The sequence below is a fragment of the Kogia breviceps genome, chromosome 8 (genome assembly GCF_026419965.1).
Source record: "Kogia breviceps isolate mKogBre1 chromosome 8, mKogBre1 haplotype 1, whole genome shotgun sequence".
Classification (NCBI taxonomy): Eukaryota; Metazoa; Chordata; class Mammalia; order Artiodactyla; family Physeteridae; genus Kogia; species Kogia breviceps.
The window spans coordinates 3,970,729-3,987,577 of record NC_081317.1 but is presented as its reverse complement, the minus strand read 5'-3'; the positions used below and the strand labels follow the sequence as shown (position 1 = coordinate 3,987,577).

The 16,849-nt window shown below is 57.8% G+C and overlaps 1 protein-coding gene across 1 annotated transcript in view; it reads left to right on the top strand.

Annotated features, from left to right (window-relative positions):
• The window catches only part of CFAP77 (cilia and flagella associated protein 77), a 134,807-nt gene that overhangs the window by 106,693 nt on the left and 11,265 nt on the right, over positions 1 to 16,849 (top strand). The window contains exons 4-5 of the mRNA XM_059071488.2: positions 422 to 527; positions 4,968 to 5,069. Coding sequence (XP_058927471.1) covers positions 422 to 527; positions 4,968 to 5,069 — 208 coding nt within the window. The remainder of the gene's footprint in view (positions 1 to 421; positions 528 to 4,967; positions 5,070 to 16,849) is intronic.

The window sequence follows — 16,849 nt, the reverse complement described above, 5'->3', positions numbered from 1 at the left end:
CGTCAAGCGTTGGGAGATTCTTACTAAACTGACTTAATAGGACGCTTGGTAAAGGCAGGCCAAGGTGATCAGATCAAGGGCAGCGGCACTGACTTAGCAGGGTTCTTTGCTAAGGCTGACTTCATCCGGCCAAGAACGAGGCCTAATCAAAAAGAGGGCTCTGAGAAGGCTGCCTAAAATCTGGTCAAGGAGAGAGTCTGTCACCACGTCAGGCCCAGCACTTGGTTGGTGGACGGTAAATGGTTGTTGAACAACTCACACGAGGCAGGCACCCTTTCTTCCACGGCTGCAGAAGGGCCAGAGGGAGACTCTCGCAGCCTCGGGGAGAACCCTTTGCCCCGTAGCCCTGATGGCCAGGTGGGCAGCCTCTGGGGAGGGGGGCATTCCCCGACCTCAAGCCCATCTGACTTCTTCCCCACAGGCCTTCCACCCCCTTCTCTGATCTGCTGCAGCATCGGTACCAGCAGCTATGGGTGCAGGAACAAAAGGCCAACCAGAAAGCCACTCAACTGGAGAAAAAGCATAAGGTAAACACAGTTCTCCCTCCCGAGTGGATGAGTGTGACGGGGTGTGAGGGAAGAGAGGGGAGGGGCTGGGGGAGGCCAAGCCAAGGCTCAGAGGGAGGCCGCCTGGCCCACGCATGTTTATTGCTGGGGTGGGGGCGGGGCTGGGGAGTCAAGCTGCTTGTTGCTTTGCTGAAAGGGTCTCGGTGATGATCAGGTTCAACCCCGACTTAAGCCCTGCCGGCATCGCCGGTAAACCGGCCCCGTGTGCCTCTGGGGCGGGATCGGGACCCCATCTCCCGATTCCCGTCTGGGGACCCACCAAACTCCGTGTGAGCCCACACATCTGGAAACCCGACTGTTCACGAATCTGACCTGGCCCGGACAGAAACGTGCCCCGGTCTATCTGCGAAGAAAAGGTTAGGAAGGCCAAGTCCAAAGAGAAAACCCACTTCTGGGAGGGTTCCGTAAAGAACGCGTTTTATGAAACGTTAGGATACGTTTTGTTTCCGGTGGGTGACTAAGCGCCCCCCCGTGCTAACCACTCCACGTACATCACACACGTCATCACATTTGCGCTGGATACGAGCCTGTGAGCCGGGTGTCACCCTAGTCCCCAGGCATGGAAATCGAGGCCCAGAGCGGTGGTGGCCACACTGGGAAATTTGAGCTGAGGACAGGATGACAGCCAAGCACCAGCAATTGTTAACGGTGTGTGTCTAGGTGGGATTTTCACCTGGAAAAACATCTTCAGCTGTGAATTTGCGTTGTCACTTGCATTTGAAGATACTAAACGTGGTACCCCCTTTAAAATAGTCTGAGAGGGCTTCCCCGGTGGCACAGTGGTTGAGAATCCACCTGCCGATGCAGGGGACACGGGTTCGATCCCTGGTCCGGGAAGATCCCACATGCCGCGGAGCAACTAAGCCCGTGCGCCACAACTACTAAACCTGCGCTCTAGAGCCCTCGAGCCACAAATACTGAGCCCACATGCCACAACTACTGAAGCCCGTGCGCCTAGAGCCCATGCTCCACAACAAGAGAAGCCACCGCAATGAGAAGCCTGCGCACCGCAACGAAGAGTAGCCCCCGCTCGCCGCAACTAGAGAAAGCCCGCACGCAGCAGCGAAGACCCAACGCAGCCAAAACTAAATAAATAAATTTATTTTTAAAAGTTTAAAAAAATAAATAAAAATAAAATAGTCTGAGGTTCAGACTTTTGGAGCACTCAGGTTGGTCTCTTCTCCTGTAGATCCGGATCGATGACGGTAAAATCAGAATTGCTTTACGCTCACGTAGCGCTGTATAGATTTCATTAGAAGCACGGCTTTAGTGTCTTTGGTTGTTGCAACGATCTCCCCAGTGCCGTCCCTCCTCCAGAGCCCGTGCAGAGAACTGGATCCAGCATGCACCCCGTGTTCATGCCTTTTGCCCTCCCGGACACCCCATGAGGTCCGAGTCTCATCAGAGCATATTCAGTTGGTTTCATTTTCAGATGGAGGAGCTCAGTCTCAGAGAGGCTAAGTGACCGGCCAGAGGCCCCAGCCAGGCCAGGACCCAGGTGCGTCCCGCCCCAAAGTCCAGGCTTTTCCTGATGGTGAGGTCCCACTCTTGCCGATTACGGGAAAGCTTAGGATTCAGCAACAGTGCCTGTGATGTTCTAGGGACAAACTGGAGAGTGGAGAAGTCTTATCAGGGATCCGGGCACCCTTGGGACCGGCCAGGAAAGGCTGCTGGGTGGAGGGGCCCAGGGCTCCCCAGGCCCAGCCAGGAGCCAAGGCCCCTCCTGGCTGTCGTCAGCGGTGGGTGGAGTCCGAGACAACCACTCACTGAAGAGCAGAGCGTTGTAATAACCCTCTAAAGCAGCCCATGTCTAGTTGATTTGTTAATGGCTCCAGAAGGAGTCAGCTCACTATGGTAACGAGCAGTTGCCAAGGGCGCGTTGCCGTCACACGCTGCTGCTTTATGGCTCCAATCCAGAGGCCTGTTTTTAATTAGCAGCTATTTCACGACAGCTGAGAGCGTCACAGGTCCTCGGAATCCCGAGCCTCCGAAGACACGTCTTCTGAGTCGAGAGACAATCTCATAGCCAGTGCCCCTCAGTTTTCAGCAGAGCCACCCCTCAAGCAGCCACTGTGGGTGGCTCCCTCCCCAAGCACTGGTTGGGGACTGGTGCCAGCCTGGGGGGGTGTGTGAATTTGAGTGAGTCACCGCTTTGCTGGGGTCTCAGTGACCTCACTGGGCCAAAAAGGGGGTCAGATTAAATGGGGGCTGCAGGGCTGGGCCCGGCACACAGTGGGCACTCGGAAAACACTCGTGCAAACCATCCCCCGAGTTCCCTTCCTGTCCCAAGATTCTCTGTGGCCGTCAAACGGCTACGAACACCCAGACCCACCAATGGCTGAGGGCCTGATGAACAATTTGTTAGGGTTGATAAGACCTTTGATTTACAAGGTCACATTGCCCCCGTCCTAGGAGAAGCCTGTCTCTTCAGCGGGATGTCCTGGGTTTTGGAAGATGATGACCCCAAAGGAAATTCTTGGAAACAGCCTCCATTTAGCGAGTAATCATCTTGGACCAGACACTCTGCTCAGAGCTAACGCCACAAATCCAACAAGCACCCGTTGCTTAGGCATTGGTACCCCCATTTCCCGCAGAGGAAACTGAGGTTTGGAAAGGAGACAGGACTTGCCTTCACCCCTCCAATCCTGAGGGCCAGCTCATGCACCCCAGGCTGGGCGGTCTCTCGGCTTTGGCTCGAAGATGAAGTTTCAAAGCTGTTCTGGAGGGCTTCCCTGGTGGCGCAGTGGTTGGGAGTCCGCCTGCCGATGCAGGGGACACGGGTTCGTGCCCCGGTCCGGGAGGATCCCGCGTGCCGCGGAGCGGCTGGGCCCGTGAGCCGTGGCCGCTGGGCCTGCGCGTCCGGAGCCTGTGCCCCGCAACGGGAGAGGCCACAACAGTGAGAGGCCCGCGTAACGCAAAAAAAAAAAAAAAAAGCTGTCTGGAAAGCGGAGAGGAGAGCTGATCCGAACGGCTTGGAAGTTATCCACAGATGCATTCAAGAAAATTAATATAACTGATTAACAAAATAAATCAATGACAGGGGTTCGATGGGGTGGTGGCACCTTCAGTTAAGCTCAGCTCAGCTTTTATTTGTCGGGTGCACGGTCTGCCCTATGTCCTCTCTCACAGCCCCTTCTGCAGCGGCCCATCCTCTCTGGGTCCCTGGGGCACCAGTGTATCCTCCAGCTCACCCGCTCTGGGCGTGAGGCTCCCCTCTTTACACTGAGGCTGTAGTTATCAACGAGAGGCCCCTGTTTACCTGTTAACTCCCCTGGGGGCGGGGGGGGCTGAATGTCGACAAGGATCACAGCCGCGGGCTAAGGTCTGACCGTGTGTGGACTTCCCCGGGGCACACATGGAAAATGCAGACTCCAGGGGCCCTCCGCCTCTGATTCTAAGGTTGGAGGCCTGGGACCCTGTGTTAGTCTGTTGGGGTGACCGTAACAAAATACAGTGGACTGGGTGGCTTAAACAACAGAAACCTTGGAGGCTGGAAGTCCAAGATCAAGGTGCCAGCAGAGTCGGCTTCTCTGGAGGTTGCTCTCCTTGGCCCGAAGATGGCCGCCTCCTCGCCATGTCCTCACACGGCCTCTCCTGTGTGGACAAGCCTGGTGTCTCTCTTCTCTTTAGAAGGACACCTGTCCTATTGGATCACAGCCCCACCTGATGACCTCCCTGAACCTTAACCACCTCCTTAAAGGCCCATCTCCAAATACGGTCACAACTGGGGGTTCGGGCTTCAACATGTGAATCTGGAGGGGAACACAGTTCGGTCCACAGCAGACCCCGTGAGCTACAGGACCCTCATGATGGGCTTGGCGACCTCTGTTTGTGGGCACGGGGCGCGCAGTTAAGGAGGAGCAGGACCGCCCCCGTGCCTCTGAGATCCCACCCACGGAGACCTCGAAGGCTCTGACCCAGGCCCCCAAATTCCTCCCCTGAAAAGGAGTCCTCCTTTCTCTTCCACGAGCAGACCGCACTGGGGACCTGCTCCACAGAACGGCGACAAGCCATTGAACCATTCGTTCTTCGTTCAGACACCGTGGCATCCGTGGAAACCACCAGGCCCGTGTCAGCCACTGAGGAAATTACAAGGGCGTCCGGGACACACCCCTGCCCTCAAGGTGGCTGCATGTCAGAACCCAGAGAGTTCTAGGGCCGAACCTGAAACCAACATAACATGCTCTCAGCGTCCCACAGTCCCACCCCGAAGTCCACTGTGGTCCCAGGCAGGGCCAGGGGCGCAGGTGCACTGAAATCAGACAGGGAGAAGGGCCAGGGCCAGAAGGAAAGTGACGCGCGGGTCTGCAACACCAGCGACCCCGACTCTTTCTTGGTCGTGGCTCAGGCCTCTCCGGGGAGCCGGTAACCATCTTGCTTTGGCCTTTCTCGGGCCCGCAGGTGGTCCTCGGGAAGCTGTATGAGACCCGGAGCAGCCAGCTGAGGGAGTACAAGCCGCCCGTGAAGCTGGATGCCCTCTGGCACATGCCTCACTTCCGGAAGGTCAGTCTCGCCTCCACCTGCCCCTGCCTGCACCCGGGGGCGGTGCCCGTCACCTTGACTGCTCTTTCCCTGCCCTCTAGACCGCAGAGTTCTGTGGGCTTCTACCCGTCGACTGGCGTAACAGCAACAGTAATAATAATAATAGCAACATTCACTGACGCTTCCCACACGTGGAAGTGGGGAGCTGCTGCTGTCACCCCCATTTCACAGACAGGAAGCCTGGAGGACACTGGTGAGGGCAGCCTTGGGCTGAAGCTGGGCCACCTGACCTCGGAGTCTGGGTGTCTGTCCACCGGGGCGGACGCTGTCCGGACCGAAACCCCCTCTGCTGATGGGGTCACTGCACCACATGCTACACTGGGGACCTGGGGGTGCAAGACAGCCCCACGCCATCAGCACCAAACCTCCCGCGGGGGGCCACCCCTGGGGAGATGGAGCGAGTGTCTCCTGTGGGCTGTCGCGCACCCACAATGACCTCGCACCCACCACGCTCCGGCCTCAGGACCGACCCAGTGTCCCTCTGGCCACGGAGGCCTGTCGCAGCGTGACGGGGCTGCTTCTTCAGCAGCTTTCAGCAGGAGGAGGAGGGGCTGGGGCCATTGTCAGAGGAGGGGAACCTGGAGACCTGGGGACAGTGCCACGGGGTGGTGGGGGCTGTGCGCGCCCAGCTCAGGCACAGGGAGCCTTTCTAGGGGCCGCCAGGGCCACGCCTGGTCCCGGGAGGACAGCCGCACAAAGCCACGTTCCCAGCCAGCCGAGGCCCGGCCGCTGTGTAGAGTTAAACTGCAATTCAGACAGCGAAGGGGCCCGTGCCTTCCTGAACCGAACGCAGTCGAACAGGCTGCCAGAGAAGCCCGCTAGCCTCCCCTTGATGTTGCTGTCGCGTCCTGCCCAAGTGGCCTCCATCAGCGGGTGTCAGCGGCCAAGTGCCCTACCGCTCAAGAGCCCGTGCTGTCCCTGCACACGCGGGCGGGACTGGGCACCGAGCTGCTGTCGGGTCATCGCTCCTCCGCCCCGGCCCGGGCAGCGCCCCTCGCCTTTGGTTCCTCCGCCTCCCCCATTTCCTTCCTTTTTATCCACACCTCTCCTCCCCTTTCTCGGCCTCTCTCACTCGGCAGTTTCGCCTACAGCCTCCTTCCTGGCCCGTTCTTCTGTGGCCTTTCCTCTTTTCTCTCTGATTTTCCTGATGTTTGACGTCCATGGGGGGACCCTGCCCAGGAAGGGGTGGGACCCACGGCTCGCCGGGCACGAGATGCCCTGCCAGCAGTCTGCTCTACAGCACTGACCCCCGGCCCCTCTCAGCCCCCTTGTCTCCGAGTTAGAATCTAAAATTAGCTCCCAACCCAATGGACCCAGGAGGGCTCAGGTGGTCTCCCACCAGCTCATTGGAGCAAGGAAAGGCCCCCCTCCCGCCTCCCCCACCCCCACCCCCACCCACCCCAGGTGACACGGATTCTGCCGCGTCAGGAGACCTTGCCTCACCCGCAGGTAACCCCACAGCCTGGCCCGGAGTAGGACTGGAAATCCAGATATAAATGAGTTTCTATTTCTGAAAGAGGGGATCTGACTCAGCTGGGCACAGGTCTCTTCCAGTCTTCAGATTGTTGTTACAAATCACCGTTAGGAACACGGTGGCTCACCTGTGATGCTACCCCTCTGTTTGTGCTAAGTCATTATTTCGCACACGCACCCTTACCCGAGTCGTACTGAGGACAGGCAGAGATGGGCTTCATTTTCCTTGCCCGGCAAGAGGCTCGGCCTGGAACCCAGGCTCCTCCGGCTGCAGGGCCCGAGCTCAAGGGCACTATCCACTGTGTCACAGAAATAACGAGAAACAGGATAAAAACGCAAGCCCCGGGATTTATCGGGTGATTTTTCATCTTTCCTGGGGATGTTCACGGGCCTCTGGAAGTTCAGCTGCAGGAATCTCAGAGCAGGGCTGGTCCCTGGGCGCCAACGCAGCCCAGCCCAGCGGAGGCGCTTAGAGCCCCAGGGCGCAGCCGCCACCGCCGCGACCCTCGGTGCCCTCCCCGTTGGGAAATACCACCCATGAACAGTATTTATTGAGCTCTTACTGCGTGCCAAGTGCTGGACGTGCATGGTCTCCTGGATAGAATACTCTCGTTCTACTGCCTCGGAGACTGAGGCTCAGAGAGGAGAAGGAACTTGCCCCGTGAGAAGGCAGTGCCGGCCTGATCCGGGGCCTCTTCTCCGTCCTCCCGAGGACACCATCCCTCACCCCCTGGTCCCCAGCAAAGGGCTCCTTTACCCCTCTGAGGCACGCAGCCACGTTGCAGCTCATTCCTTAACCGGGCCGTTCGTTTGCTCAACGTTCATCTTCCCCCGCAAAGTGCCAGCCCACAAGGACATGTCTGTTGTGTCTCCCCTGTGTCCCCGGAGCCCAGCCCAGGGCCTGGCACCCGGCAGGTGGCCAGTAAATGTCTGTGGGAAGGATGAATGAAGGAGGGCATGAACGAATGAATCACCAGCGCAGCCCGGGACGACAGACGAATTCAAAAGCCTTTCACAGACCCGATGAGACCCCCGCCTTCCCAACCTAAGGGTCTCGGTGCCCAGCAGCCGCGGCAGCCACCGAGGGGCTCCAGACTCGGAAGGGGCGTGGCCAGGGCTGCTCCTCCCCCAGGGGCCCTCCTGCTGCTGAGGCCCCGCGAGGCTCTTTGTGTCTCGTGTCTGTGCCGATCCGCCCGGCCCCATTATGAAAGGAAAAAGCGCTTCCAAAAAAGTGGAATCTGTCACGGTGATGGATAACCTAAATGGACTCTCCCAGCTCGCGAACAGATGTCTACGCTGAACTCTGTCAGAAATAATTAAACACCTTTCACATGGAAAAGCAGCAGGCAGGGCGCGGGCGCTCCCGGGCTGGGTGAGCCGCGCTCGGCGAGCTAGCTTTCCAGCCATCCCCACCCGGCCCCGCACGCGGCACCTCCGGATCTGGGCCCAGAGGGACCGAGGAAAGGAGCAGAGACACCCCTCGGTGGGGGTTCCCTGTCCGGCCACACGGGGTCCAGCGCTATCTCCTGGGCGGTGCGACCAGCAATTGCCACGCGAGGGCCAGTGCCCAGAGGGAGGGTTAGCCGACAGCTGGCGAGTGGCCTGTCTGCCAGGATGTTCATAACAGGCCGCCAGCCAGCCCCCAGGCCTGGGCCAGCAGCTGGACCTCCCTGGGGCTCAGTTTCCCCACCTGGAAATGAGGGGGGAGCACTCGTTCTCGAGGGTCTCTTCCAACCCAAGGTTCCGTGACCAAGGAGCCATGTGGCGTGAGGCACGGGGTCTCGTGGAGGCCGCAGACCCCAAACCCAGAGTGAACCGGGACAGGTTCTCATTTTGGGGGACAGGACATGAGCTCATTGCCTCGTTCCTGAGGGAGGGGACCCCTGGGCCTGGGGCCACACCCTCTGTGCCTGGTGGCCGGGCCTTGTCCGCGCCCCCCTCCGCAAGGCGTGCTGGGGGCCGGCTGCACTGTATGTCTGTGTGCGCGTGACTCCAGGGTCAGCCAGACCTGGGCCACGTGGTGACCCTGCCATTCCCGACCTGTCCAAGGCCCCGTTTCCTCTCCGGTCAGGTGGACCAGTGAGGCTCCCCTGGCAGGGCTGTTTGACGAGAACACGTGTACAGTGCTTAGCAGGGCGCCTGACCCTTATCAAGCCACCAATAAATGGCAGCTGCCACGAGGGCGGTCCTGGTGATCATTCATTCACTCACTCAGTCCTTCCTTCCTTCCTTCCTTCCTTCACGAATCTCATCTCTGAGCACCTCTGTGTCAGACCCCGTTCTCAGCACTGACCATAAACTCCTGTAGGGCTGCTGGCGACCGGCAAGGAGTGAGGTGGACAGACAGACAGGCGGACAGGTAACTGAGCAGGTGGACCCCTAGACGGGCAAGTCTGGAGAAGCTCCAGCCCGAGGCGCCCAGTTCCCACAGCCCGAGGTGCTGCGGAGATGCCAACCTGAGCCGGCAGCCCCGAGCTGGGGGGTGGGCATGACCTGCCACAGCGATAAGCGCGTCAGCACGAGGGGCACTCGGGCGCGTCCGCCCTGTGCTGCCTTTTGTGTCCCCGGGCGGGGTTGCCGGGGGGACAGGGCGTCCCAGCTCGCCCAGGACAGCCCTCCTTGGGTCTGGTTGGGAGGCAGACTAAGTAACGGCGCCCCCTCTGCTCTCAAAAGTGACCCAGTCGGGGCTTCCCTGGTGGCGCAGTGGTTGAGAGCCCGCCTGCCGACGCGGGGGACGCGGGTTCGTGCCCCGGTTCGGGAGGATCCCACGTGCCGCGGAGCGGCTGGGCCCGTGAGCCGTGGCCGCTGAGCCTGCGCGTCCAGAGCCTGTGCTCCGCAATGGGAGAGGCCACACCAGTGAGAGGCCCGCGTACCGCAAAAAAAAAAAAAAGTTACCCAGTCGGACCCGTATAGTCTATGGTCTCCTGGTATGAAATCAAGAAAAACAGACGGTTTATCCCCCTTTACAAAAAGACTGCCAGTGATAACGGCCCAAAGACAGAGGGGCGGGTGCCCCCCAGTATTTATAGCAGCACTGACAGTGGTGAAAGGCTGGACGTCGCAGGCAAGTAACGGCTTAGGTACGTGTTGTGAGATGTTGCACAGATATCGCAGAGATAATATACGACATCATGAAATATTATACAGCCACTGAAAATACTGACTTCGGTCTGTACTTATGGACACTTGAATCCTCTTTTCCCACTTTAATAATAATTTCCCCGCATATCATTGGGGGAAAGAACCTGTGCTGCGTGACCCCGTCTGGATGGAGGCACCCATACACCACGCGGGGGTCTACACTCCAGGACAGACGTCCGGAGGGAGGGGCCCCGCCGAGCAGAAGCTGGGATCCCTGGGGTGAGCTGGAGGCTGTTTTACTTTCTCTGATGCTCTTTTCTGCATTGTTTCCATGTTTATAATGAGTTCCTGTAACTTTTACGAAACCAGTAGGGTGGTGGTTTTTTTTGTTTTTTCAATGCTTTTAAAGGATCGGGACCCTCCATCCCTCCGCACGGTGCCTGTCCCTGGGCTCGAGCCCCTTTCAGCCCTGCCCCTCCCGACGGCTCACCGAGCACTCCCCGTGCTGCAGGCCAAGCCTGGTTTCTCCTGTTCACTTTCCATCAGGCAGGAAGGTCAGAGGCTGGCGCTCAGCCCCAGTCGTGAAAGCAGCTGACTTGCGGAGTCTGGGTCTCTATGGCCAAGTCCGTGTTATAATTGGAGATCCAAGATCCATTTCAGAGGGGGGTTTGCCCAAGCATCTGGGGGTGTCCGCTTCAACCCCAACACTCCTCCTCTCCCCGCAAGCCCTCATCTTTCCTCTACAGCCCGGACGCTCACCGACATTACATAGTCATTCAGTCACTAAAGTATGAACAAATTGACTATATTTTCATTTGGCTTTTGGGTTCAGCCCCACTGCTTTAGAATAATGGCCCAAGCTATTAAGCTAACAGTTTGATTTACAAGCTCTTGTGCTCTGAATGCTGGGATCAGACTCCTCTCTTTGTGGAAGACTAACCTTGCCTCCGGTCTCCTGGGCCCCTGACTCACTAATAGAACAGGAGACGGTAGGGGGAAAAAAAAAATCAGCAGTCAGCCAAGCAGGGACGCCCAGAGATGCAGCTGATTAGTGAAAGCTGCTGAATCTAAGAAAAGGATTTTCTTTCCCACCTTTAAGCTCTCTTACAAATCATAGCTGGCTGGAAAGTTAGCTCTCTGTTAAAGCCCCAGGGCGGGCTCTCAGCCCGTCCACCCAGCTACGGCCACCCCTCCAAAGGGCCCGCACGGTCCAAATAAAGATGCACCGTCCTCTGCACGCGCGTCTCAAGCCCCAGAGTCACTCCTTCCAGACCCAGGAAGGGCAGATTCCAGATGGACTGCCCCTCCCTGAGGTCCCTGCACCAGTGATGTATTTTAAGAATCCCGTTGGTCTGTTGCCTCAGAATAAGAATCGCCCCAGGTTGCCGTGCAGGGCACTGAGAGCACGGATGGAATGTGTCACACACGGAGTGGGGCCACAGGAAGAATGATTCAGAGGCTCTGATGCTCTGGACATTTCTTCCCCAAATACAGATTCCCGCCTCCCATGATAAATCAGATCAGTATGCAGAAGGGCTGACTCGGCCCAAGGAATCAAAGCAGGGGCTTAATTGGTTTTACATAATCCCGGCACCTCGGAGAGACAGAATTTTTAGGCACCTGCTCACGAGGTGACATTGCTGCTCAAATCCCAGGGAGCTGAAGCTCTGGGGACGGGGACAAGAGGAAGAGGGGCCGGGGAGGGGGGAGGGGGGAGGGGGGGGGCGAGGAGACCGCGGCAAAGTTTCTGGTGCAGCTGGACAAATCTTGAAGCCTGAGGGAACCTGGGTGGTGGAGGGTTGTGGGAGCTGTGGCACTTGTAACAAAACAGCCCTGCAACCTGGGGACCCCCAGCCTGGCTGTCCCCGTAATCGGTCGGGCACCCCTGGGAATTTTCAGTTTAATCCAGAAAGCACTTCAGCCCCCACTGGGTGTGAAAATATTTCCAACGTCGTGTTGAAAATCAACCAGAAAATAGACTAAGACGGCTTGTTTTGACATCAGGCATCTATTTCTAATCTCTGGAGATAGCTAGAATCTCATGTTGAGTTTTGGGAGTTGATAGGACTTGCCGGGCCCCCAATTGCTTCTTCTAGCTCTTCCCCAAGAGAATAAATCCCCCACGATCTAAAGAGAGTCTCCCGGGCTTAAGGAGGAGCTCGGGTTCACCGTCTGCCACCTCTGGAATGGCTTCCTCCACGTCTCCCTCGTTTCCACACGTCCCCGCTCGTCAGCCTCGGTCGCCAGGCACCGAGAGGCTGGGGGGGCGATGGGGTCCAAGCCGCCTGGCACGTGGCCAGCAGGAGGGTCCCGCAGATAAACAACATTCGATGATCCACTTGGATAAAGTCAAGGTTCATTCAAACTGAGGTTTGTCCAAAGTGCAGGCGAGATGAAGCCAGAGGCCGGTATCCTCATATCTACAAGCCGCATGCGACACACAGAGCCTCCCTGGTTTCCCTCAGAGATGCAGCGTTCATGGGCCTCAGAGAACGTCGTAACACGTCGGAAAGGACGGAAGATGATGGGGATGTTTTCTTGGCTTCCTCCCTTCCTCTCCTCAAAGAGGGCCTGGGAAATGATGCCCTAGCAGTGCAAACAATGTGGGGGTAGTTGGACCAAAGTCCACTGGCTGGAGGTGCAGAGGGAAGGGTGTCCAAGAAGACTGGCGCCCCCAGATGGCAGCACAAAACCCACACCCGACAGCTCACACATCCCAAGCGCCCCTTAGAGGCCGGGCTGGGTGCCTCGATGGATGGTCTCGTTTGGTGTCAATGCTCACAAGAAACCAGAGCTTGGAGGCTTCAAGTCACGTGCCCCAAGGGTCACAGTTAACAAGTGGCGGGTGGTGGCTGAGCCCTCTGGCTGGCTGCCTCCAGGCCTCAGGCCCTGGAAGAGTCGATAAATACCAAGGACCTGCAACGGAGGTCAGGGGCCAGTGGGGGCTAAATGCAGGACCCGGGAAGGAAAGAGAAGGGCGGTCAGGAACTCGGGTGTTTATAGGTGTCCAGAGGGTCGTGGCCAGCCCCGCTCTGGCTGATTTAAGCCCTCGCACGATAAAGGAAACTTCTCACCGCCCTGATAGCCTTCAGACTTTGACAAAACCCCGGAGCATCTTTTAAAAGGCAGCTCGGCCCCAAGGCTAAAGAGCAAAGAGGCCATTGAGGGAGGGGGGTGGGGGTCAGGCTTGCTATCAAAAGGCCTGAGGCAGAGACGGAGCCCAGCAGGAGGGCCTAGCCTGTGGGCTCGGAAAGCACACAGATGCGCCAGGTGCCACCCTGCCCCAGGGCCTGCCTCTGCATCTGCATCCGTAAAGTGGGGATCATGATAGCACCAAGCGAACTGTGCACATAAAGCCCTTGGCGTGGGGCCTGGCCAGGGGAAGGTCGGGAGCAGTAGTAACACCTCTGCGTTGGACGGGGCTTTGCCATCTGCTTCTCTAGACGGATGGTTCTCAGACTTGGCTGTGCCTGGGGGGTCCTCTGAGGAGAGCTTTAAAATGCAGATCCCAGGGCCCCACCCAGGACCCCCATCCAGCGGGTCTGGGGCAGCCACCAAGCCTGCGTTTTCAACAAGCAGCTTCTCAGCTCCCTGGGTCGATGTCAGTTCCTCCTACACAGATACGTTTAAAGCGCACGTTCCCCAGGGCAGGCTGCGCCCTTTCGTACATTTGCCATAAAGCAGGTTGGGGCTTCAGAAAGAAACGTCCTATTGGAGGCAGGCCGTCCTCCGTTAAACAGCCCCGAGGATTATGAACGTCTGTCCCGGTCTGCTCAGACCACTCTCACAAGATACCATAGGCTGGGGGGCTTAAGCAACGGATATTCATTGCTGGAGGCTGGGAGTTGGAAATCAAGGTGCCGGCGTGGTCAGGATCCGATGAGGTGCTCCTCCTGGCTTACAGATGGCCACCTTCTCGCTGTGACCTCACCGGGCAGAGAGAGAGAAAGCAAGCTCTCTGGTGTCTCTTCCTAAAACGGCGCCAATCCCATCATGGGGGCCCCACCCTCATGACCTCATCCAAGCCTAACTACTCTCAAAGGCCCCACCTCCAAACACCATCAGACCAGTGGGGGAGGGGGGATAGGGCTTCACATATGCATTTTAGAGGGACACGATTCAGTCCACAGCAGCTTCTTTCTCAAGTTCAGTCCAAGTCGGCCTCCTCTCTCTCCTTCTACCTTCCGCCCCAGGGCTGTGTCTCTCCCTCTGGAGCCCCATGGAACCACATGCTTCCCCTTCTAAGTGACAGCCCTGCAAATACCTGAGGTCACACACTGTTTTGTCATCAATGTCCAGGTTCTGGATTGTTCCTTGGGGCAGCGTCCTGAATGCCGATAGGTGGGAGCCTGTGTGGCAGGGACAGTGGATTTTGCCCCGATGCTGTGACCTCTGCCACCCGGTAGGCATCCTCTACCTCTGTCCACAGCCACAGAAGATTTGTCAACCTGAACTGCCGCTCCACATATTTTTGAACGAAATTGTGGGTACAAATATTGCAGGAAATGAAACCCCTCTCCTGTTGATACTTAGAGATTTAGCTGAGCAACGTAGACTATAGACGGAGAGGATCTTTAAGGATGCTTGCATCTCAGAGGCGTTTCTAAGGGCTCTGTTGCCTTAACCCAGGTTCCTAAGCCATCCGTCCGTCCGTCCGTCCATCCACCCAGGATTTGTTGAATGTCCACAGGACGCCCCTAACGGTCGAGTAAGGTCCCCTGTGTGTTGGCGTTTCCCTGGAACAGCGTCTGGAATATGGCATCCGCGTCTTTGCTGTCTAGCTGAGGACCCCTGACTCTAATATTCCTATCTGTGACTTGACGGGGTCAGCCTCGTCAACCACGGAAAGAGTCCGCTCCTTCTTAAAAGCCACCGGAAAAAAAACAACCCTTCCTGCTCATTATTCTAATAAGAGAAAAGGGGAGAGACAGCACCGAGCCCCACCCCGATGGGCCATGGACACGGCACAGCCGGGCACGTCCCCGGCTTCCCTGGCAGCAACGCGGGAGTTGTTCAACGGCCCAAATGAAGAAGCGATAAGGCCCTGACGGGCACTGCACGGACAGCTCAGCAAAGGACTTAATTTGCAGCCGAGCACAAAATCAAAGACTCTGTCAGCCGAGGAACCGCGCGCCCGGATAACCACCTTGCGCTGCCCGGGAAAGCGCTGCCAGGTAGATCTTTCCAGAGAAAGTAATTAAGGAATCCCCGTTGTCTAAATTCCGCGGCAAAGTCTGAGACTCCGGAATGTGATGCTCGCCAGGGATCTGGTGTCTCTCCCAGCTTGATCCTTCAGCACAACGAACAGCAGAAGTTTATGAAGAGATCGGGCTGCTGCGTCTCCCCCTCGCCCTGCCCAGGACGCTGTCCTGCACGTGCGCTCCCGCGGGCGTTGCCCTGACGGGGAAGCAGCAGGCGGCAAATGAGATCACCGCTTGTGGGACGTGGGGGAGATTAATATACAAATATAGAGCCCTCTCTGAGATCTGGCAGGCGCCCATTAATATTTATCAAGTACCCACAGCTAGCACGATACCGCGTACCAACATGGAGAACACAGAGGCCTCGGCGTCGGGGAGTCTACGCTCTGGCTCGAGAGCTACAAGCAGATAGATGCTCCGTGAGCTCGGAGGCCCCCGCCCGGACCGGGAGTTTGGGTTAATATTTACAGCCAGCGGCCTCCTCTTTCCGAGACGCAGGCACCAGCATCACTGCGGCCTCCACGGCGGTGAGAGCCCCCAGGCCCCGTTCACAGACGTTCTCCATCGGCGCACCTCCTTCCCTGACCCCCGCCCTAGCTCCTCCTTGAGTTTAAAATAAAAGAAGCCCATTAAAGTACGAGAGGTCCTGCTGTCCACTGAAGCTTAGAGTCCGGCGTGACCGTCCACATCCCGGGGTGAGCGGGCGAAGCATCCCGCTGGAATGGCCCACTGCCCCCTCGCAGGCCGAGCCCCTCCAGCCGAAGGCCTCGGGGCACCTCCCAGAAGAATAGCGCCAGCCGGTGCCCACCGTCTGGGCTCTGAAAAGGAAAGGGGAGACCTGCCCCCACCCCTCCTGGCCGCTGCGCTTGTCAAGGTGCTTTTGCTGACAAGCCCATTGAAAACAGCCTCCTCCTGTCTCCCATTCACGCCTTCCTCAGACGGTTTTTGAAAAGCCGAAAAGTCTGGAAAAACACACACTCCCCCCCAGCCCACCCCCCGGGCCCGTCACCGGGGGAGAAGGGGCTGCAGCTTTGGGGGGAGCGGGCCTGCGAGCGTCCTCACCTGGCCCCATGGTGCACCGCCTCCAATTAAATCAAAATGGTTTGTTTTTAATGGTCTTTTACACTGACAAGTGGGCGATCATTTTGGGCCCACGAGCTGTCAGGGAACTGAGGCAAATCCTCCGTTGATAATGCCCAATGCTTCCAATTAGGAGCCGAGGCCGCTCCTGGCGCGCTAACGATTCCCCAGCCGCCCCCCAGGCCCCTTTGGCGCTGGCTGTTTCTTCTTCCTTCTCCACTGCAAATTACTGACACAAAACGGAAGGCCCCGCGTCTCCTCCGCCACGCCAGGCCCGGGCCCTGTTGGGCTTAATGAGCCGATGGAAGTTTCGTGGCTCCGGCGCTAAATTCTTTTCTTGTTTGACAGCTGCTCGGCTAAGGCGAGTGTTGACCTTATAAAAGATTTAGTGTTTCTCATTATTTTCTGTCAAGCTTCACAAGTGATGGCTGTGCGGTTATCATTTGCATCCTGGGGTGCGTGTGCGTGTGTGTGTGTGTGCGTGTGCGTGTGCGTGTGTGTGTGTTGGACGGGACTCTGAAGCGGAGACGGGGAGACGGGAAGGGGTCTTTCTCTCCCTTAGTTGCATCTGGGTCCCGCACACCAGCTACTGGCTTGACATCCTTCTCGGGCTGAGGTGTTTCAAAGAGAAGGTGGGATGCAAAGCCAGGAGGACGGATGGTTCCATGGTTTCAGGGCCTCCCAGGTGGAGCTTTGGTGGAGGCACCTCGAGGCTTGTGGACTCCCAGAACCTGGGGGTGACAGCCCAGCCAGGGACGGAAGTGCTGGGCAAAAGGATGGGCTGAGGTAGACGCGGTCCTGAGGACAGTTTTAGGGCTACACTCAAGACCTCATCACGGGGAACTCACTCTTTTCTTACCGGCCCCGTTGAAAGCCATCACCAGCAAGGTTTTTCTCTCTGCTCTG